We start from the raw sequence: 24,542 nt of genomic DNA on the forward strand, positions 1-24,542 counted from the left end.
CTCATATTTTAGGTGTGAAGGAACTAATGCTGATGGTGGTATTTGACTTGTTGCATGTGTCTCCAAGGCTTTGATTTTATATTTGAGAATAGAATTTAAGAAAAAAAGTAGGTTATTTAATTTTATGATTATATGATTTTTTACATGTGTTTGGCCGTATTATCTACCTCAAACATTTAAGAAAGTAGGACTATTGGCTTGGTCATATTGGGAAACCAATTGTTTCGTCTTATTTTTCATCATCAAACGCAGAAATTATTATTTATGTTCACCATCATAGCAGGTTAGTGAGACAATTCCAATTGTCAGCCATCACCTGTAAAAGACATTCATATAAAAATAGCAGAAAGCAGAAATTGTAGAAGAGGAAAAAGGCTAAAGAACTCTCACAATGACTGCAGGGAGGACAAAGATGTAAAACTCTGGGGTATTGTATGGTGTCAGGATAATGCAAATCATTGGACTTTTAGTTTTGTATTACATTTGTTATGTCACAGGTCCCTGGTTTAAAAAGTCTTCTCACATGATCACTTCTAACTCACAATGTGCCGCCTTCAGACAAATGCCACCAAGCAAGGATTTAAAGTAGTTGTTGCTCAGATTTGTGGGTCTTAAGTACTTTCATCTCTTTGGTTGAGCCCAAGGCACCAAGAGCTCTTAACATAGGCAACACAGTGTGTCTGAGATCAGTGCCCTTGGGAGTATGCCACTTCAGGATGAAAAAGCAAACGGCCATTCATCCATTGCTTCCTGCTGCCACTGCCCGCCTTCTAGCTCTTAACACCTCTGACCTATGGCCATAGCTCCTTATCTGGTTGGCTTCCCTTTAGTCTCTTCCCCACCCTTCCAATAAATCCTCCATACTGACTCTACTTGTACATCTTGCCAGAACCAAGACCCATCACGGCATTCCCCCTTTCACTGGATTTCTGCATGTAGAAAAAAATCAAGCTTTTTAGCGGGGCATTCAAATCCTTCCACAGTATTCTCTTGACCTGCTTTTTTGATGCCATCTTATGTTGTTCTCCCTGTATTCTCGTCATGCTATTGTAGCTAGTATTTCTGAATACATCCTGCTCTCATCTACTTTTGGGGTCAAGCTCAAGCTTGAGTCTCAGCCTAACTGCTAACCTCTAACCCACCACCACCATATCTGACAAAGGAATCCCACCTATCCTCTGTCACATTGCTCAAAATAACTTTCCCCATGGAGCCCTGCTAGATCCCTGCAGTTGGAAGAAATCTGTCTTTTGCCTCTATTCCCAGAGCACTTTGGACCTTTCTCAGAAAATTCCTTGACAGTTTGCCTTTTTATCAGTTATTACCAGTGCCTCTCTTTAATGAGCTAGTGTGTATCTTTGGGGCATGGACTGTATCTTAATCATCCTCATATCCTCCGTAGTACTTAGCATGTTTTAAATACTTAATGGATACTCAGGAAATGTTTGGTAAAAACCTGAAAATACTGCAAGAACATCACATGAGTACCATCCAGGAGATAATATTGAACTGTTTTTGTTGTTGTTGTTTTAATGATAGCTTTATCTTTGGCCTTACTTTTAAGATCATTTGTCAATGAAGACCATGGTAGAGAAAACATTTCTTTCCACTTTATTGAGAATAATCAGTAATATCCATTTATGTTAAATCTGTAATTACTGTAGGGGCCAAAGTCAAATTGGAATAAAAAGTTGGAACTGACACTGTAAACAGAATTTGATGTTACCAAGGAGTAAATATGTTTGTGAAGTATATATGATTGTGTAATATATCTTTTGAGCTCACTGGTCAAGAGCCCTGCCTTGTTTGTGGTTAGCATAGTCTCTCTCCATATCATTGCACTTGGGTCACAGAATGTTGGTAAAGAGTACTGATAACTATAATTTATATATCATTTTATTTTGAGCACACTTTTACATATTTTAGGTCATTTAATCTTCTTACAAACTCTATAGAGAAGAGACTGTCGCCTTTCAGTGAATGAGACACAGGTTCAGAGAGGTTCACAGAGCCTGCCCCAGATTTCCCAGTCAGCCAGTGGTAGAACTAAATTGAAATCCAGACTTTTCTGACTCTAAATAGGCAACTCTACCTTCAACCAGATAATAAAGAAGAGTAAGTCTCTGTGAATGTCATTTACATAGAATTGAGGCATATTCCCCAGAATGTTCCTTAATTTACGGGACTGTCTGTGAGGACTAAGTGTCCCTGAATAAACCTGTTCATCTACTTGTAGGGCAGTGATAACCACTTTACCTTGGAAGATAGCCAAGACCATTCTCCAAGAATGGGATGGTTTGTTCTCTAAAAGAACAAAAAACATAACACCAGGGCTACTTAGAGCTCCAAAATGAGGACTCTGGGGTTGATGCAAATCTTTCTGTAAGTTACCTTGACCTTCACGAAATGATCAGGATGAGCTTCCCTCATTTTCCCTTCATTTTGTCCTATTTGACCTCCTACCAAATTCCAAAGAAATGTCTCCACAGAGTTCCCTTTCCGAAAACAGCCCGTGCGGTTTTCTTTGCTTTGCCCAGTCCTGTCTTCTTGCAATTCTGCGCAAGGAGCTTCAAAGCCCTAGATTTGCCCTCGCTACCCTTGAATTCAATGTTGCTTAAGGAGCCTTTAATTTGCCATTTCCTATTCTTCCTGAGAAGACCCAGGAAGTCTTTAGATGCCCTCTCTGTGCACAGCTAGCTGGCTGTGTCCCAGGTCAGCACTGGGCTATGCAATCTGACAAATACGAGCATACTTGTAGAGAAAATAAGAAAGGATATTTAAAATTGAGATTGTCCCAAGTCCTTTGGATCGTACTTATTGATCTTTTAATATTTATTTTGTGTTCCTTTGGCTGTGATTTATCTCCAAATAACAGTTAGCAAAAGAGAGAGGCCTGGAGAGCACCATTCCTGACTAGATATTTATTTAATTCCATTAATTGTTCTTATTCATCCCTGCAACCCCCTAGAAAAACAGAGGATGGCTGTTTGAGAAGTGTCTCAGAGGTATCTTATCTCTGTCTTTAGAATTCCATTTCTCCTGGTTGTTGCACATAGCATTCAACAAATATTTGTTGAATGCATTAATGAATACATGAATTGAAATGAAGCTGAATTTATTTTAATTGTAGCATACATGCATACACTTTTGACTAAAATTCTTTTACAAACCTAATCTCGTAGAGAAAAGCCTTTCAAAAGCTTTTTTTCCTGCTTGCTTTTCAAAATACTCCCCTTTTTCAAACTGCCTTGATTAGTACCAGGCATGGCTTTGTCATAAATTTAGAATGTTAAGAACCCATTTTCCAAATCCCAGGCACTATATGTATCCCACATTGGTGTTCTCTGATTCTTCGTTTATGCCACAAAGATAAGGCTAAAGCTCTGAGTAAAAGCTAAATCTGACTGAGTTTTTCCCATAGTGCCTCCCATAAGTTTGGATGACTAATGGCGTTAGTGAGATATCCAGTCTATAATATTTCACTTCTGCATCATATTTCTCCTTCATTACCACATATAATTCAGATTCATTTTTATTTCATAAAGAACCATTAGATGTTGGGTTTTTGCCCCATCGTGTGTCCTTAGCATTGCAAACTCAAGGTTTACTCTTTTTTCTTGCATTGATTAAAGCCTTGAGTCTCCTGACTTAAGTCTGTAGTGTTCAAATACAGAGATGTATTTTTCTCTGCACTGTCTAAATAAACCAAGACTTGCTCTGAAATTCAAGGTATGATCCTAGCAATGAAAAGGTAGCCTTTCTGAGAGACAAAGACTGTCATTCTACTACCTGCATAGCAAATTGATTAGATTGTTCTCAAGTCGAAAAGGTGGCTAAATAAGTCTAAAGTTAAAGTTGTTAGTAGATGTTAATAACAGGAGGGAACTCTGTAGATTCTTAATACCTACTCAGGACCTTTCATGTGTCTTGCTGGGCAGTAAGACCTTAAGAAGCCAAAATTTGAGTTTTCTCTTGTTCCTTTAAATTCCTCCAGTGATTGTGCAAGATTATTATTGTTACAGTCAAAGAAGTTCTAGATCAGTTACTGATACCACTGAATTAAAGTAGCTGGAAATCATGATCCTGTTGCTTTACTTTGTAATTGACCTGATAACTTTGGACCTAGTCTAGTAGTTATCAATCTTCATAGCTACAGGATATGTTTATTCAATGTTCTTTCATTAGGTCTTTGTGTGAGTCTCCAATGATGGTGAAAAAATAGCCAGAATGAAGGGAATCTGAAGAGGTTAGAATGGGCATTCCTGTGGAATATAAACAAAGATGTCAGAGTGAGGAATGGCAGAGTTTATTTGAGGCAAACTGCAGTTGTATTACCTTTCTTAAGAAGGCAAAGAGTGAGAGGAGATGAGGCTGGCCAGGTCAGCAAGGGCAGGTCGGGAAGGGTGTGGTACCCACTGCGGAGTTGCTGCCTCCATGCCTAGTCTAGGGAGCCACTCAAGGGTGTGAGCCAGGAGTGAGGCTGTGATACTGACATGAATATACACCACATGGGCAGCTGTGTGGAGGGTAACTTTGAAAAGAGCGATGGTGGAACAAGGAAATCAAGTTGGGAGGAGTTACATGGGAACCCAAGAAAGAGATGATTAGAGCCTTAAGTAAGGTGACAGAAATGAAGTAGACGGGCTGATCTGAGTGATGTTTCAGGGGAGGGTAGACCTATTTGATTTGGTAGTTCTGTGGGACTAGGGTAGGAAGGAATGATTCCCAGGGCTGGTGACTACAAAACAAGATGATAGTAGTTGTTTGCAGCTGGGACTGATAATTCAGGAGGAGTCGCAGCAGGTCCGTCCTTTAACGCAGCAGTGTTTATAGAGGTCCTTCCTGAAGGGCTGAGTAGCTGGAAGATGATAAATGAGGTATGGAAGAGGTCGAGTTGAGGTCCTGGTGACATCTCCACGTGTAAATGTCTGACAGTCTGAGAGATAAAACTCTGGTGCTTGTAGACAGGATATGAGCCTGAGATACTAGGTCTGTGAGTCGCCAGCTCACAGGTAGTAGTTGAAACAGTGAGGATGAATTTATATATCCAGGGAGCATGTAGCAGAAGGAGAACATTGGATTTGGTAGAACTCTGGAAGACATTGACTATTAAAATGTGTATTTAATTACTTTTATTTTTAATAGAGAATACATGTACATTATACAAAATCCAAAGGGTTGAAAAAGACATATAGAGAAAAGCGAACCCTTCTCCAACCTTCTCCCCTGGCTATGGTGTTTCCAGCTCTGGAGGCTACCATCTTGGTTTCTTGTGTTTCCTTCCAAAGATGCTCTCTGCACATGCAAATATTTGCAAACATATTTATGGTTGTTGGGGTTACTTCACACAGTGTCGTGCAGTGTTCACTCTGGTTTTCTCTTTTTACTTAAAAATCTTTAATTTTCACATGCTGGAGAAATGTGCCAGAAGAAGAGGAGGGCAGAGCTTGGGAATGATGGGAGCATTTTCCCACAGGAGGCAGGAGAGAGAAGGGTTAGGGAACTAAAGTATGGGAGGAGGTGTGACCTTGAATGAGAGAAGGACTGCCTCTGAAGACAAAGTGGTAGGTAAGGAATTTAGGATAAGGAAGGGAGGAAAGAAGGATAACGGAATGAATGTTAAAAATGTCCAGTAGACATCATTGGAAATAATTCAAGACTGATTCCTACGGCTGTTCCCACATTTTTAAAGTTGGAGAGGAGAGGAAAGCATGGTATATGATATATTTAACGAAACTAGGCATTCAAGTTACTTGGTGTATTAGTCCATTTTCATATGGGGCAATTTATAAAGAAAAAGGTTTAACGGACTCACAGTTCCATGTGGCTGGGAAGGCCTCACAATCATGACGGAAGGTGAAGGAGGGGCAAAAGCATGTCTTACCTGGCAGCAGGCAAGAGAGCATGTGCAGGAGAACTGCCCTTTTTAAAACCATCAGATCTCATGAGACTTACTATCACAAAAACAGCATGGGAAAAACCCACCCCCATGATTCAGTTACCTCCCACTGGGTTCCTCCCATGATATGTGGGGATTATGAGAGCTATAATTCAATATCAGATTTGGGAGGAGACAACAGCCAAACTATATCATTTGGTGACATGGGCCCCAAAACGAAGGGCTATAGAGCCCTTCTTTAGACAAAGGGGAGCTAGTTTGATCACAGAAATCAGAAAGCCAAGACCTTTTGTGGCAAGGATGAATAACAGCTAAAGGGCATACACGCCACATTGAAGAAGCTGTGTAAGAATGGGGTCAACCATCTCAGCTCTACTCGGGCAGGGAGGATAGGAACATGGTAGAAGTGGATATCACCATTATTCACGGGCTCAGTTTCTAACTAGCAGAGCCAATGTAACTAAATTTCCTTTAGTTTATCCAAAGTTAATTGAAGTCTGAGGGGACTGATTCATAGTATCCAGTTCATGGAAGTGAATGGATAACCCAGAATGAAAGTTTATTTCTCCCTTTATTGTAATTATCTCTCTTTTTAACGCCTTGTATTAAATGTTATCAAGGTTGCCTTAAAGCTTTTTTAGGGGGAGACAGCATCTGGTTTAAGTGCAAATACTAGATCTATTAAAATGAGGAATATATTCATTTTTTAGGCAGACAGCATCCTGTGTCTTACAATCCAGTGTCTTAGGAATCACAATAAAAATCATGTTCTGGTGCGCTTAGAATCTTGGCATCTAAAATTGGATGTTTGTGAGGGCTGCTTCATACTACAGAAGAACTGAAGTACCCCTCTGGCGATGAGAATGTTCATATCTTCCAAGTACAGCTGCCATCTCCCTAGAACATGCTGGATGAGAGTTTATGTTCTTACAATCCAATTTCCCCTTGTTTTTAGATTTTTCATGAAGACCCTCGTCCTCCTGTTGGCCTTCATTTGCCAATTGTCCCTCTATAGTAGAATTGATTATGGTCGTAACTTTCTTTAGCTACTTTCCAGGCCTGAGGATGTAATTCTGTTCAATTCTGCCGATAGTCACTGAGTACTTAATGTAATTTTAACATTGTGAGACTACAAAGATGAATAAGCCTTGGTTCTTACCCTCATGGAGCTCAAAATTTATTTTTAAAAAGTTAAAATAGAAACAACTACTTATAACCTGGTATTACAAGTACTCTGGGGGCACAGAGGTGAATGATTTATTCTATCAGAGGGAGTCGAGAGGCCTTTACAAAGAGACTTTAAGAGTTGAAGACTGAATTGGAGTTTTCCAGTCTGAGAGAGAGGGGAAGGATGAGTTTTCCGGACTGGTGGACCAGTAAGTAATGTGTGGCATGGAGTGAGGAGAATAACAGGGCAGTGGAATGGTAGTGGGGACTACTGTTTAAACGACTTTGTGCATCATACTAAGGAGTTAGGGTTTTATCCTATAAGCAGGTAAACAGTGATGGCTTTTTGAGGGGGGGAGGGGAAGATTGAGAAAAATAACTGAACTGGCAGAAAGCTAAAGCCATGGAGATCGGTAGAAGTACAGTGGAATAGTCCATTAAAAGACGGCAGGTTCTTAACTAAGGATGTCTTAGGCAAGTGAAGAAGGGGATGGGAAAATTAGAAGGTCGCTGAATGAATGAGACCAAGGGAAAATGGAGAGGGGGAGGCATCGGGTGTTACGGAATGTTTTAATTTGGGAACTGGGAAATGATCATTGAAAAACAAACAAAAACAACCTAGTGCACCCAGGAAAACCTGATTTGCAAAGCATTAGTACATGGAGAGAAGGAGCTATGTATCAGACATACTGAATTCTATTTGCCCAAGGACATTTGAGTGGAAATTTCCTATGTTGATTTTATGTGTTCAGTTTTCAGAAAGGATTCCTTTAAAAGTCATAGCAATACAATTCCTGCAATATAAATAATAAATCAGTGAACATCATAGGAATTAGCATGGTTGATATGACTGAGCTTCAGATTCAGTTTGAGCTTCCCTGTAGCCAGGGAAATAATGGGAAGCAAAGATTTGTCTGTCTCTTAATATTGAATTAAAGAAGCATGCAGCATCCTAAAGAAGCATCATTGTTTTCCTGGCTCTACGTAGTAATAATAACAAAAATAGCTGTCCTTTGAGTGATTGCTATGGACAGGAACTGTTCTGAGTACATATAAACTCCTATTTACTCCCCAAAACAACCCAATGAAAGAGAGGCTGTTTCCAGAAGATTAAGTGGCACAGAGTATTAAGGACACTTCATATGGCCAGCAAGGAACAGGACCTGTATTCAAACTTGGGTGGTGGTCCTGAACTCTTAAGCAGTGTTACACTTGAAGTGATTATTGGCTAGTGTCCTTATCAACATTTTTATAACAAATCCTAAGGGAAATTTTATGTGGCTGTTTCTCATGGCCTTTGATAATTGTGGAAAGCTTAACATTAAACAACAAAGATAGGATGACAGTTCTCCAAGGATAAAGGTCACTGTTGCCTAAAATGTGTTCTGCAGAATACCACTGAGATACTCTAAGAAAAAAGGATTCCAAGGACAGAAAAACTTTGAAAGCATTCATACTGGAAAGTCATCATTACAATAGCATTTGCACTGAGGAGTTTGGAAGTGAAGAAACCTGATTGGCTTTGTTAACCTCATGTTGCTCCCACTTACTTGACCTCAAGCCCAACTGCAATGTGATATGGAACACACTTTGGTAAAGAAATTCAAGTCTGAACTAAACTTTGAAAACAAGGAGGATAGCATAGTTGACTCTCTACTGTAGTTGCTGAGAAGCCTATCCACTGTGTCTCTGGGAACATCAGAAGATAAAGCTGTAACAGGTGCCCACAGAGGAAGCCTGGATTTTTCTCACAAAAGTAACTTTTGATATGCTCTAGTTGTGAAACAGTTACCCTATAGACCCAGAAGCCAGGATGATTTAGTTTGAAAAATCTAAAGGTAGGTATTAAATTATCTCTCATGACCATAGAAAATTCTTTGCACCATTTTTGTAGAATATCCCACTGAATAACTTGGCTTTTCACCCAAACCACCGAGAAAAATTCCCACCAGTGACAACGCATTAACTTCCTTGTTAAATGATTGAACTTTGAAAGATGTTTACCAAAGAGAGCACCTTTAGCTTCATCACAATTACTGTGGAATCTTTCTTTGTAAGTAGTTAAATGCAAAGGCCAGTTGTTGCTTGAGGCCCCTCCTGGATTGTGATTTTAAAGTGTATCATCAACACATGGGAAGATATTTCTCCCTCTTTATCTTATGACAGAAATGCAGGTATAGCTTTCATCTCAAGTAAGATTAAGGTGTAAGTTACAAAGATGTGTAGCTACTATATGGTCCTGTGTAATGCTACTTGAGGAAGGCTGTTCCTTTCCTGGCACTGAAATTTTAGAGGTTGCATAATCAGTATATCAACCTCGTGTGGCTTGGTGCTTAGCAAGTTTCAGTTTATAGAGCCCATGGCTAATCGAGACATCCAGGAGAATGTTGGAGAGATAGGTCTGAAGCCTTAGAAGAGAGAAGTCTGGATTCAGGAATAATGAGTTGGGGGAGGGGGTCATGGTCGTGGAGGAGGTGGAAGCCTAGGGAGAGGATAGAGACCTCTTAGGAAGAGAGTTTGTGTAAAAAGAAGACCAAGGACCTCCTGATGTACTTGATTGTAATTGGGCATGAGCAGCCCAGTTAGAAATGGTTTCCTGTTGGTATTACATGTGTAAATGGATGACTTCTGCAGATGGCTAAACTCACCCATTTTATTTTTTTACTCTCTTAATAGTTAAAATATGACCTTTTCTTGTGTCTCCAAATTCTGAGTTACCTTATGGTGCTAGTCTGTCTGTTGTAACTACAAACCCTAAGTAAATCCATATGATCCTTTTCCTGTAATTTCCTAGTAAATCAAGGTAATAATTTCAAAGGTAAAAATAATCTGTATTTTTAGCTTTAGCAGTGAGCATGATTCCTAGTCTTTTTGCCTTCGAATAAGATTTGTTACCATGGTGGAACTAAACAATATTCCACACACTAGAATGTGAGCTCTTCAAGGGTAAGGGACGGTGTCCTACATATATCTTCATCTCTACAGCACTGAGTACATAAATGTGTTATAAAAATGAATGGATAAATATCCTTTGGAGTTTTTCTGTTACTTGATGGATATTGGGGTTGATTTGCAGCTATCTCCTTGTTTTTCTCATTTCTTACATTATTTTCTTTCCCAAAATCCCTTAATATACCTGTTTAGTTTGTGAGGTCATTTTCCATTAGATTGAAACCATCCAAGTTGTTTAGGCTAACCCAGACTGAAGCATTTTCTGGGCTTATTTTTGGACTCTTTTTAAAACTCATCTGAAGACGTGCATACAATTTTTCTTTTATGTACATGGGTTAAACCTTGATTTTTCCACAGTAGGGGAAAGCATTATAAAAATCTTATAATGCTATTGTCTTCACTGGGGAAATATCTTTTGTGCTATAAGAAATAAAATTTTGAATCTAGAATTTAGTTTTTTATAAGAGTTTTATTGAGATATAATTCTCATACCATATGATTTACCCATTTAAAGTGTGTTAGTCACTGATTATTAGTTAATAGGTTAACCAGTATTAATAATCACTGGTTATTAATTACAGAATTGTGCAAGCATCATCGCACAATTTTAGAACATTTTTACCCCCAAAAGAAATCGCATCCCCATTTTCAAATCACGCCCCATTTCCCCTGCAACTACTCTTTTCAACCCTAGCAGTAGACAATCCCTGATCTACTTTCTGTCTCTATGGATTTGCTTATTCTGGACTGTTAATGTAAATGAAATAATATAATATACAGTCTTTTGTGACTGGCTTCTTTCACATAGCGTAATCTTTTAAAATGGTATCTATGCTATAGCCTGTATTAGTATTTCATTCTTTTTTTAATGCTGAGTAACATTTCATTGTATGGATATACCGCATTTTTTAATCTACTCATTAGTTGATGGACATTTGGGCTATTTCTACGTATTGTCAGTTACGGATAATGCAGCTATGAACATCCATGTACAAGTACTGGTAATTATTTTAAAGAAACTATTCTGGGCTGGGCATGGCGGCTCACACCTGTAATCCCAACACTTTGGCAGGCTGAGGTGGCAGGATCACTTGAGGTCAAGAATTTGAGACCAGCCTGGGAAACATAGGGAGATACCATCTCTACAATTTTTTTTTTAATTACCCAGGCATGGTGGCTCACGCCTGTAGTCCCAGAGCCCAGGAATTCAAGGTTACAGTGAGCTATGATTACACCACTGCACTCCAGCCTGGGTGACAGAGCAAGGCCCTGTCTCAAAAAAAAAAAAAAAAAGATTCTTTAGTTTCTGTCATTGTAATAGAGGAGGCCATAGGATCATATATGGCAAGACTATATAGCAGTGCATGCCAGGGAGTGAAAACTAGGCCATCAAGCTGAATTTATTGGGAGAACTTAAGACTAAGTCTAACTACACATGAAGGATTGAAGCTGGGACATACAAAGCTTAAAATTATGATTCTTCTAGAGACTGTTACGGTTTTTTGCTGACCACAGACAATGAAAGTTTGATATTTTGCTGTATTTGTCTGAAAATGGAAACACACTTTTCCCAATGGCCCTATTCCTGAGGACTAGACTTCTTCACCTCTAAAACCTCTCCAATCCTAGTTTTTCCTTTTGGCTGATGCTGACCAGCCACTGCAATTTTTGTCTTGGGTTTCGTTAGTCTGTCTTATTTCCTGTAATAAGTGGTTAAAATTTCTTATGAATTCTTCTTTTCTTGCGTTCAACTTTTGACTAATACATTTAGTCTATAGACAGTAATGAATTAGTACCTGATCAGGAATTTGTGAAAAACATCTCAGTTATTAAAGATTAAGAAACTAAAGCCAATTAATATTGTCATGTTCTGTCTCTTGGAACTTGAGCAAGATATGGATCTATGTGTCAAGGACTTATCCAGAAAATAGAGTCCACGTAGATACATTAACCCTGTACCCTTGGTCCATCTATTTTATTTCAGCAATGATCCATGGACATATTATAATTTGACAGTTTCATCACATACCTAGCGTATTGGGTCAAATTTAGGAAATCTCGTCCTAATGATCTTAACTCAGTGATTTCATTTTGCCCGGATGTTCAGCTGTGATAAACTTTACTAAGGCACAGATGATGGATGATACACAATAATTCCAAAATTTGGGGGTGGCTACAATATGGCTAGGGGCTAGAACTCAGGTATCTACAGGGCAAATATTGAGTGATTAGTCACTTTCTAAGCATTAGATATGCATATGTTCTGCCAAGCTTAGTAAGTCTGAGTAGATTGCTTTCATTTCAGATAATGTAAGTGCTTTCTTTTTATAGGAAGTTTTTAGCACATCTGAGGTTCTAAATCCAAAAAGTAAATAATATATAGAGAAAGAAGTAATAACAACAATAATAGTAACCAACATTTATTGAACACAGTGTAGGCTGGGCATGGTTCAAAGAAAGTTTGACATATAGAACGTCGACCATACTGGCTTAATAATCCTCCTAACGGAATTAGTGCTTAAGTCAGGTGCCCAGCTTCAGCAAGCAGCAGAGGCAAGTAAGTCATAAAGCAAGGTCTTCTGAATCCAAGACCATCTCTCAAGCCTTGTTCTAATTCTCTCCTCAGCCATGGATGGTGAAAGGCACCACAAAGGCAGGGTGTCAAAAAGTGGCATCGTTCAACCTTTCCCCTGATAGGGCAAAGCTTTTATTTTTTTTCCTTTACAATATTTGACATCTGTTTTAAAACGCAGATATCACTAGAAGAAATGACACTTTATTATAAAATCCTAGTAAAATTTAAATGTCTTACATAAAACCTTTATACTGAGCAAATTTCAGTAGGAAAGGGCTTGGAAGTAAGGCTGAATGTTTTAAAGGGGGACAGTGCTAAGACATGATTAGAAACAAGAGCCTGGAGGGGTCCTGCCATTTTTACTGTTTTGCTTAAGGCTGACCTAAAATATGCATAGTCTTACTTCTCACCCTGTGAGCTTATCCTTATTAATGTCTTTTTCCACCTAGTTTAGGGGTATTTTTGACTTTGTGTTTGATAAAATTTTACAGTACAGCTTTAGACATCTTTATTGTAACTTTTTTTTTGAAATGGAGTCTCCCTCTGTTGCCCAGGTTGGAGTGCAGTGGCATGATCATGGCTCGCTGCAGCCTCAACCTCCCAGACTCAAGTGATCCTCCCACCTCAGCCTCCTCCTCCTGAGTAGCTGAGACCACTGGCATGTGTCACGACATATCGCTAATTTTTTTCAATTTTTTTGTAAAGATGGGGTCTCCCTGTGTTGCCCAGGCTGGCCTTGAACTCCTGAGCTCAAGTGATCCTCCCATCTCTACCTCCCAAAATGCTGGGATTATAGGTGTGAGCCACTGCACTGAGCTTTATTGTAATTTCAAGGGCTCTATGAATTTCCAGTTTTTAAAATTCATCTTGCTTGCAGAATTTGTCTTTCATTAAAAAAAAAACTGCTAATTTTCTCTATTTATAGCTGCTGTAATAGTTCTGTATGATTTACTACATTTTCCTGAATTTAGATTGGTGGATATAATTTAGCTGCTTTTAATATTATCTGAGGGTAAATTCAGATTTCTTTGGATCTATTCCTTTTAGATGGGAATCTTTGTAGTTGTTCTGCTTTACAAAATAAGCCCTGTGTGTGCTCATGCTTTGGTATACAGTTAAATGTATGATACTGTTAAGAAAACACTAATCACTGGAAAGTGACCTTCATTTATTTATTTCATAAATATCATTATACAACTATGTAATTACACATAGTAGGGAAGCTCCATTTAAAGAGTAGATGACTTACATTGAAATCATTTGACCTTTGTAAATTAGTATAAATTACACAGAGATTGTTGTAATGTTCTTTATCATATATAATAGTTATGATTGCTAGAGAGGCACTCATAAATCATTGCTAAAAGGGCTAGCTGCTTTCACGTTTTCAGCAGGTTGAGTTAAGGCAACAAGCCTTGCCAATTTGATTAATCTCTTATGTCCATTAGTTGGTTCGGAAGTTTTTTTGAGTGTAAATTTGTATGTAGACAACAGAGTTTATATACTTTATGACATAAAATTAATCAGATACATCTACATATTTATAGAATGGGGGGATTCTTAGCTCTATGGAGAATAAGAAATTAATAATGGATGGAAGACTTTTTTTTTTAGGATGACTGGCTACAGGAAGAAATTGTAGTGACAGAAGCCATGTGTAGTGAATTTGAATTAATGTTCCTTAGGGAACTACCAGAGAAATATAATTTACAAGATAATCAAGAATGTAAATAATAGATTCTCTGTGGAGTCATCTGATCACTGACATATATTCATCTGTACTGAAATGACTTCATGACTACATTCTAACAATTAGAAAATCATTAGGGGTGAGATGTACATGTATACCTTCAAGAAAAGCAAAATATGTATTGGTAATAATATAATTTGACAGTCAGCTGTTAAAACGAGTACATTGTATACTTGTTAAACATTAGAAACTGGGCATGGTGGCTCACGCCTGTAATCCCAGCACTTTGGGAGGCCGAGGCAGGCGGATCATGAAGTCAGGAGATCGAGACCATCCTGGCTAACATGGTGAAACCCTGTCTCTACTAAAAATACAAAAAAAAAAAAAAAAAAAACCAGGCTGGTGGCAGGGGCCTGTAGTCCCAGCGACTCCAGATGCTGAGGCAGGAGAATGTGAACCCAGGAGGCAGAGCTTGCAGTGAGCTCAGATTGCACCACTGCACTCCAGCCTGGGCAACAGCGAGATTCCGTCTCGAATAAAAAAAAAAAAAACCAAAACAAAACACACACACACACACACACACACACATTAGAGTAACTTACCTTGGAACATTGGAACAGTAATTCTGAGGGAACCTTGATCATTTATGAGAATGATCTCCCCTACATTAATACTGTGTCAAAACTAACATTATTGTATACCTCAAAAAGTATTGGCATAGATGTTTTTAAATATAAGAAAATTCAAATGCATAACTGATGAGGGCTAAATGGCTCAATTTCCCAACCCCTAACAAAATATGCCCTAACACAGCTCTGCGACTATGACTGCATTTATTAGAAAACATTTAGTAAAAATAATCTCTAGTTCAAACCCTCAAGCACCAGTTCTTCTTGATAATTCTCATGAACATTTGGAAATACCTTAAAGGAGAATTTAGACTCAAATCAAAAAACTTTATTTCACTTGGTTTTAAAAGAGATACCTCTTTTAACCATTTCTGGCTTTTAGAATCCTTATCATGACAGCTTGTCCTGTCTCAGAGCTTCAGGAGGAAAAACTAGTCCCTCAAAATCAAGTTTGCTGTTGAGCTTAATAACAGGTTTATGTATGTCATGTTTGTTTAGGAGAAAAGCACTTGTTCGACTCATTTAATCCTGGCCTGGTGAATTAAGGCCTGAATTAATACTGAGGGAACCTTGACTATACATCTACAAAATCAGTGTGTCCTGGTAGGCTTCTGATTAAGATAACATTAGCTCTTGCTTAAAGGCATCTTTCTCTGCTCCCACCATTTACCCAGTGGTAGATAATATATTGAGTGAAAAATGAAAAAGACATAGCTGAGCTTTAAAGCAAGATGAACATCTCTGTGGACCAGAAATGTGAAAGAAAAAAAAAAGCAAAACAGGACTTCGTGAGTCATAAGTGGGGCTAAATTTGTGGGCTTTCAGCTCCTGCTGTAGTAACAGGGATTAAAATTCTCCTTACAAGGTGGTGGCCCAGAGCCCCACAAAAACACACCTAGAGAGAGACACATACACATACACACTTACACTTAAAAGCAACATGAAAAGAAACATTTTGCTGCAGGGATCTACAGCTTATACGCAGCTATGGTCCTAATGCGTAGAGCCAGGGGAAGAGGCAAAGATGCGCAGTTGGGAAAGAGAGCATCACAGCCTCGAAACCAGGACCTGAACCAATCTACCTACTGCCTGGCAATGAAATGAGCGATATCTCTGTATCACTCAATGTAGGAGCTGCCCACTACCAACAGATGTAGCTCTAAACTCTAAGCCCCTGGGTATGGCTGGGAGCAGCCATAAAACCACCTGAGAGAGAGAGAATGAATTTAAAAAGAGAGGAAAATAGAAAATACACACACGCAAGAATAACAGAAAATATACACATGCAAAACATCCCCTGCAAAATTTGTCTCCAAACCAGGATCCAAAATACATGAAGAAATAGGATGGCACCCCCACCCAAGTTAAACATCAAAAAATGAATTAGGCTGGGAACAGTGGCTCATACCTGTAATCCTATCACTTTGGGAGGCCAAGGTGGGAGGACTGCTTGAGCCTAGGAGTTTGAGAGTAGCCAGGGCAATGTAGTGAGGTGCCATCTTTACAAAAAATAATTTAAAAAGTATCAGCCAGGCATGGTGGTACATGCCTGTAGTCCCAACTACTCAGGAGGCTGAGATAGGAGGATCGTTTGAGCCCAGGAGGGTGAGACTGCAGTGAGCCATAATTGTGCCACTGCACTCCATCCTGGGCAACAGAGTGAGACCCTATCTCAAAAAAAAAAGAAGATGAATTAATTCTAGAAGAAAGCAAAGTGATAGACTAGTACAACAAAGATTTTTAAGTACATTTAAGATGCTTAGACCAGGTGCTGTGGCTCACACCTGTAATCCCAGCACTTTGGGAGGCCGAGGTGGGTGGATCACCTGAGGTCAGGAGTTCAAGACCAGCCTGCCCAACATGGTGAAACCCTGCCTCTACTAAAAATACAAAAATTAGCTGGGTATGGTGGCAGGCACCCCTAATCCCAGCTACTCAGGAGGCTGAGGCAGGAGAGTCGCTTGAACCCGGGAGGAGGTGGTTGCAGTGAGCCGAGATCATGCCACTGCACTCCAGCCTCCATCTCAAAAAATAAAAATAAAAATAAAAAGATGTTTAAAGGCATAAATAAGGGGTACCATTCACTAAAATAACAAGAAACTATGAAACAGAGATGGATGAAATATAACTATGTCTGAAAAAAAGATATCTTTGCCAAAAAAAACTAGTCATTGAAGTTACTAAACTCAATATACAGGATAAATTCTAGACTTTGCCCTGTCAGAGAAGGCAAGGGAATTAGAAGATGATGCTGAGAATATTACTATGCACAACACTCAGAAAAAGATAAGAAATATAAATGAGCAATTAGGAGAAATGGAGAATTGACCACAGGCTCTACAGTATACCTTACTGGAATTTAGAGGTTTATTTACGAGTGTATTTGAGAGGTTTCAGAAGAGAATGGAGGAAATGGTAGAGAAGTAATATTTGAAGCTGTAATAGCGAGAATCTTACAGAATTGAAGAAGGATGTGAGTCTTTAAGGAAATATGCTCCCAAGAGAAATTTCAAACATCTGGGAAGGAAAGAAAGGCCTGCATTGAGCAATTGATATTCTTTACAGCTCAGCTTTGAGAAGCTTCGGCTGATTAAAATGAGCCTTTTCTGTTTTTCACTGGAAACCACCAAAACAGAAATGTAATGTGTTGTATATACTAAACCATGCCTCTTGAACAAGGGTACTTATAAATAAATCATAAAAGAAGAGCCTTGTGGACAACTAAACCCACAGGATCAAGACACCAAGGAAGATCTCTCTAGAAAAGGCAGTCTCCTGTCAGCACTTTTGTGAAAAATAGGTGGGAAGACAATAATGGCTTATTGTACTATCCTGAGGTCCACGTCTAAAAACTGTTTTCAAAAGGAACACCATGGATGACCCAATCTGGTAGAAAGAAAAATTTGAATAGGATTTTACATAAAAAGTGTTGCCAGTTAGAACATTTTGTTGAAGTTTTCTTTTAATGAAGAAGGAAAAATAGAAAGTAATTCCTATGGAATGAGACCTTGTGAACATTGGATACTGCTTCAAGTTCACAGAAACACTGAACCGATTGCCAGTCAAGTTGTCAGAAATTAGATTTAATTAATGTGGACAGTTACATACATTGGTGCACACCCAGAGGACCCGTGTGCAGAATCTGACTGAAGGTATACTTACTTTGATGAATCTCTTCTCATCATGGCTTTGTCAGATCAGATTGCTATGAAATAAACTATACAAACAACTACCCTTGAAGACTGATAGCAATAGGATTTCAATCAGTACAGATAGGAGATTCTATTTCGGTAGATGAAAAAGATCATACATTGATTTTCTGCATGACTTTAAATTCCTGGAAACCCTGTAATGTTAGGTACTGGGTAGAATGAAAAAAAATGAAGCAAAACAAAGAAAAAAACAAGAGTAGATTGGGTTTTATTTCTGCTTCAGTGTGGAGATCCAGCCTTTTGAAACTGAGCATTTTGGAAGACATGTCGTCCCCTGTGGAATGTTCATTCCGAGTGTAGGACAACAGAAAATACTTAGGAGACCTGGTCATGAGGTGATCTTGCTTTCTCAAACTGGACAATGGGAAAACTCTTTTTGGCTACTCACTACTTACATTTCGTGTCTTTTCTCATTGATATAGATCTCCCACATTTGTGGATAGGAATTTCTCTCACCTGATTAAATATCATCTGTGAACAACAGAAATATGTCATCTTATTTTGGTATTTGTCACAACTAGAAGAAGGATGTCAAGAGTTGTAATCAGTCACTGGGTATCAAATATCAGAAGTGTCCTCAATTGGAATTGTATTCTCAGTAAATCCTAAAGCATTTGGGACCTTCACATGTGCTAATACTATTTATATTTATTTGGACATTAACCAAATATAACCAAAAGAAAGTGGAATAACCATAGAAACCTTTAAATGGAACAAAATTTATGGCAATAAACATTATTAGGAACAAACAGTATACTACATAGAAACAGTACAAGAACAATCAGGATCTTTTGTGCATCTAACTACATAGGTCCAGAAATATAAAAAGTGAATTATGATAGAATTAAAAGGAGAAACTAATGAATCCATAATTATATTTCAACACTCCTCTAACAAAAACTGATAGCTACAAATAATCAAAAATTAGTAAAGATATAGACAACTTTAACAACAAAAGCAGCACACTATGTATTTAGAGACTCCGTCTTTCCAATGGAAAAATACGCATTGTTTCAAGTACTCAATGAACATTTTTAGAAAGTGACTATGAACTAGGTCACAAAAAGCAGTATTGCTAAATTTCAAAGGATCAGTATCATACAGGTATTCTCCGACTGAAATGCAATTAAATTAGAAATGCACTAAGAAGTGGAAATGGAAATATAACCACTGTGCTCCTAAATGACTATGTGTTAAGTTAAAAAAAAAAAAAAAATCACCGTAAGAATTACAAAACATAAGGCACTGAACTGAATCAATTGATGTATATAAAAATGTTTGGTATATAATTAAAGTGGTACCAAGGAAGAAATATATAACCCTACGTGTGTTCATTAAAAATAAAAAATAAATGACTTAATCATTCAACCTGTAAAGCAAGAGGGGAAAAAAAAGAGTGACAAGTAAAACATTATTAATGGGCATAAAATGAGACTACAGTAAGGAGCTTCACCGCATTCTTGGATGTGAAGACTCAATTATTATGAACTTAGTTCTTCCCAGTTTAACCTATGAATTCAGTGTAATTCAAACTCAAAATTTCAACAAGCATTTTCATAAAAATCAGAAAAATAGACACTAAAATCATGGAGAAGATCAAACGGGTCAGAATAGTCAAGACAATTTTGAGGAAAAACAAAGTGGGCTGAGAAGGCCTATCAGACATCAATTGATTTAAAATTGGAGAGTGGGATCTACACAGGGATATACAGATAGAACCACAGACTAGAATAGAGAGCTCAGAGTATTTATGGACACTTGATGTTTTGCAGAGGCATCGTTAGAAATCAGGGGGAAATAGAGGGACTATATAATGAATGAGATTGCCTTCATAGTTTATCCATGGGGGGAAAGTAAAATTAGATCGCATGTTCACAGCAAGCATCAAAACTGATTCTGGGTAAAGTCCTAAATGTGAAAAACCAAATTTTAAACTTTAAAAATATAGGTGTAAGAAAAGATTTTCATGAACAAAACGTCAAAAGCAGAAAACATAGAGGGATATGTTAAAATGTCATATTTTATACCACAGGATGCCATAAACAAAGTTAAAGATAAGCTACACTAAGATAAGGGTAGGAGATCATATTTGCCATGCACATAACTAACAGTGGATTAGCATCTAGAACATATCCAAAACTTTAATAAGAATAAGACAATCCAGCAGGAAAACGGGTAAAGGAAGCATGAAAAGCCAGTTAACATGGAAGAAGTTTAACCTCACCAGTAATCAGGGATGTATGTGCAAATTAAAATGCACCCATCAGGTTAGCTAAAACTTAAATGTCTGATAACACCAAGTATTTGATGAGGAGGTGGGCCAAATGGAAAACCTTATTCACTACTGAAAAGAGAGTAAATTCGTAAAACCACCGATTTGTCACCCAGAGCAATTCGGTGACACGTAGCAATGTTGAAGATGTTGCTAAGATCCAACAATTCCACATCAAACTATATTCTGTAAAGAATCTCTTAAACAGGTATCCAAGGAGACAGGTATATAAAAGAAGTTCATTGCATCATTGTTTATAACAGTGAAAAGTTATAAACAACGTAAATGTCCATGGACAGGAAAATGTTGGCATATTCAAGCAACAGAATAGTAATACCTTACAGCAGTTCAAATAGCAAACTATTATGTATCGACCTGGAGAAATCTCCAAAATGGTGTTGAAGGCAAAAAGCAACTCTTAGAATGGTATGTATATTCTTAAACATGAAGTTCTTAAATTTAAAGTTTAAGAACGTGCAAAATAATGCCATTAGATTGAATCACATAAAATGGGTGATTTTGTAGGTGAAAGAAAAATACAGGCAAACATCAGCATCTTTAAGTTCAACCTAATATTTGTCTATACATTCATGGTAACACTGGGCATGAAATTCAGTGTGGCATTATCTCCTTGAGGGCAGTGGGGAGGAGAGAATGGTATGGCGTTGAGGTGGGCATGTGAGGGAGCTTCTGCTTTGGCTGTTATCCTTTCTTTCTTCAAAAAACTTTTGAAGAAAATACGGCAAATGATAAACTTATCAAGGTGAGGTGGGAGGAACATGGGTATATGTACTCCATCCTTATATATTTCTGTTGAACATATCTGCTAATGTTTAAAGCAAACTAAAGTGTTGTAGAGGTATAAATTTTTTAATCTCATGACATTATAAAGAAATACTTACAAAGTGATTAAATCCTTTACTGCTTACTTATCTGAACATAGCACTCATGAGGCTCTTAGCATAACATAAAAAATTGAAAAGCATGGCTCCCTTCACACATCAGGCAAAAGCTTCACATTTTGTTTTGTTCTTTTAGCACTGGTAAGATTGTCATCATTAAAACCATTCATTAGTGCCTCTCTTTTGCTTGCTGTTCTTTGGTGGCAGTCAGATGCATCTATCTACCACGGTATATGAAATTTGGTGATGATATTCAAATTACTTTTTTTCTTCTTTTTCTTTTTCTTTTTTTTTTTTTTTTTTCTTTTTGACTTCTTTGATGCCAATAGGAATCTGCAAGCAGAATATGACCGTCTAAAGCAGCAGCACGAACATAAAGGCCTGTCCCCACTGCCGTCCCCTCCTGAAATGATGCCCACCTCTCCCCAGAGTCCCCGGGATGCTGAGCTCATTGCTGAGGCCAAGCTACTGCGTCAACACAAAGGTCGCCTGGAAGCCAGGATGCAAATCCTGGAAGACCACAATAAACAGCTGGAGTCACAGTTACATAGGCTAAGGCAGCTGCTGGAGCAAGTGAGGAGAGAGATGGGATTTTTACAAACATTCATTTTCCCTCTTAAAACTAAATCGCAGAGAGCACTTTTTATAGGTGTAACAAGCGTCAATTCTTAAGTGCTTGGTATGTGCCTGGCAAAGTGATAGGTATCAAAGGATAGAAGTAGAGGAGATAGAAAAACTAGTGTGTCTTTTTCGTGTTTGTTCAATATTGTTTCCTACCAAAGTGGTTTTTTCTTGACCAATTTGAAATACATCTTGGGGGGAAAAAACGCCAAAAGGTTTCCACTGGTTCTCTAAAAGTGAATATTTCACTTCTTGAAATGGAACTATTTCATTTGCAATTAGTTGTACTTTCTGGTATACCATTGTGTTTTTTTCTCCTAATCCCTAATATTTAGTTCTTTAAGCCTCCATTGAAAACCTAGCAAGATACTGCATCGCCAGAAGACCTACCTGGACATAGTTCTGGCTTTCTGGGAATTTTACATTTTGAATTATGTTCTATCTTGTTACTTAATACTTCACAAAGATATGAATTTTCCACTACAGTTTTGAGTTCTCACATAGTGTCATCATTCTCACATGACCTTCTAAATCTTCCAGTTATTTAATGTAATGATTTATAGTCTCACTCCAGTGTAGCTCTAATTTTTTCTCAAATTTATAAGGGAGCACAGTTCAGATACAAAGACAGTATCCATGGATTATATCAACAGTGAAATATCCCAAATTAATCTTTGGGAGGGCTTCTAAAGTAGGAAGGGTCAAAATTTATGAGTCCTGAGTGTCTTTAATATTTTCATATTTATACATTTCTATGTTTATTGTGAAAAGTAATTCTGTTTCCTTTTGGATGACTTAGCCCCAGGCAGAGGCCAAAGTGAATGGCACAACGGTGTCCTCTCCTTCAACCTCTCTACAGAGGTCCGACAGCAGTCAGCCTATGCTGCTCCGAGTGGTTGGCAGTCAGACTTCAGACTCCATGGGTAAGTGTCCTAGCTACTCTCAGATTTTGTTATCTGAAGAAAGGTAGAGTCACATTATAGTGACATAAATGTTTGGCCATAGGTGTTTGACTCATTTTGGTATCAGGGAGCCACTGAAAATCATATACCAGGTGAAAAAAATCTAAAAAGAAAATTCTAAAAAGATGTATTCTGGCAGCTCTATCTGGCCCACAGAAAACTAGTATAGGTGAGAAGACCAGTTAGGAGGCAGTTGCCAAGGCCAAGATTCGTGAGTTCTGAGGGCCTGCACTTGAGAGATGTGGGAGGAGAGGACTGTGACACTATTCTATAAAAATAGACTTGCCAGGGGACCGGGCGTGGAGGCTCACGCCTGTAATCCCAGCACTTTGGGAGGGTGTGGTGGGCGGATCACAAGGTTAGGAGTTGAAGAACAGCCCAGCCAATATGGTGAAACCCTGTCTCTACTAAAAATACAAAAATTAGCCAGGCATGGTGGCATGCGCCTGTAGTCCCAGCTACTCAGGAGGCTGAGGCAGGAGAATCACTTGAGCCCAGAAGGTGGAGGTTGCAGTGAGCCAAGATGGCACCATTGCACTCTAGTCTGGGCGACAGAGCAAGACTCTGTCTCAAAAAACAAAAAAAAACAAAAACAAAAAAACAAAAAGAGTTCCCAGGGTCTGGGGACTGACTGCAAATTTTACGGAGAGGAATGAAGGGAGAGGATTTAGTTGGAAGAAGATAGTGAAACTTTTGATTGTGGCCATAATGTGTTTGAGAAATTGACAGGTCTTCTAAGTCACGTCCCAAAAGAAATTAAGATACAGATATATACCTGAAGTAAGAGGGCAGACTGGAGAGATTTGAGAATGAGTTTCATAGAATTGATTGCTGAAGGGTGTGAGATGAGAAATCTATAAAATCTATAACAGGTGCTTCAATCCAGTGCCTTGGGGAATAGTAAAGGATGGAATAGTAAAGGATGGGTAAGTAGGGAGGTTCAAGGAAGATGTGATGACAAGGTGAAATGCTAAAGAGAGCTCAATGGAAATTAAAATAAATCACAGTCCATTGGGTCACTATAAATGCATTGGGTAATTTTGAGAAACCATTTTAGGCCAAGAGAAGGGAAGGTGGAAAACTTCTGCTGTTTCAATGAAATGAAAGACTAGGTAATCTTAAAATGAATGAGGATTAAGGAAAGTGAAGACAATTTTGAAACATTACCAAGTAAGAAGGAAGCCTTAGGCAGAAGTTGGATGAATTTGTTGAGGAAATGGTCAACATGGCCTGTTCTCATTCTTAGCAATGTTCTCTGCCTAGGACTAGGTTCTAAGAAAGTTGGAACTGATAAGGCATAAATGATCAAAGGTCAAAACGAGAGTAGGGCATTTTACAGTGGTAATGAATGGCTAGGACAGGGGTTGCTAGCCAGCTGCTCATTGGTTTTTCCTGCTGTGTCTGGCTAGACAATAGAGGGTTTTATGAAGGCCACAAATACTTGGCCCCCTCCCTCATTTCTCTTTCTCTGTAAAGGCCCAGTATGAGTCAGCTCCATCCTCTATCCTTACTTTTCCCTGGGTCCTAAACTGGTTATACTTGGTCCTCTCAATCTTACCTCACAGAATAGAAAAGACCTGTGACTCATTGATTCTGTACACTTACAGCTCTATTGCCTGATATGATGGTGTGTTCAGGAATTCATTTCATACTTGAGCTCC

General features: G+C 38.4%; 1 protein-coding gene across 1 annotated transcript in view; it reads left to right on the top strand.

The window, feature by feature from the left end:
* Positions 1-24,542, top strand: part of DMD (dystrophin) — a 2,292,995-nt gene that overhangs the window by 2,241,069 nt on the left and 27,384 nt on the right. The window contains 2 exon segments of the mRNA XM_026451980.1: positions 21,628-21,871; positions 22,719-22,842. Of these exon segments, the coding sequence (XP_026307765.1) occupies positions 21,628-21,871; positions 22,719-22,842 (368 nt within the window).

The sequence above is a fragment of the Piliocolobus tephrosceles genome, chromosome 12 (assembly GCF_002776525.5).
Source record: "Piliocolobus tephrosceles isolate RC106 chromosome 12, ASM277652v3, whole genome shotgun sequence".
NCBI lineage: Eukaryota > Metazoa > Chordata > Mammalia > Primates > Cercopithecidae > Piliocolobus > Piliocolobus tephrosceles.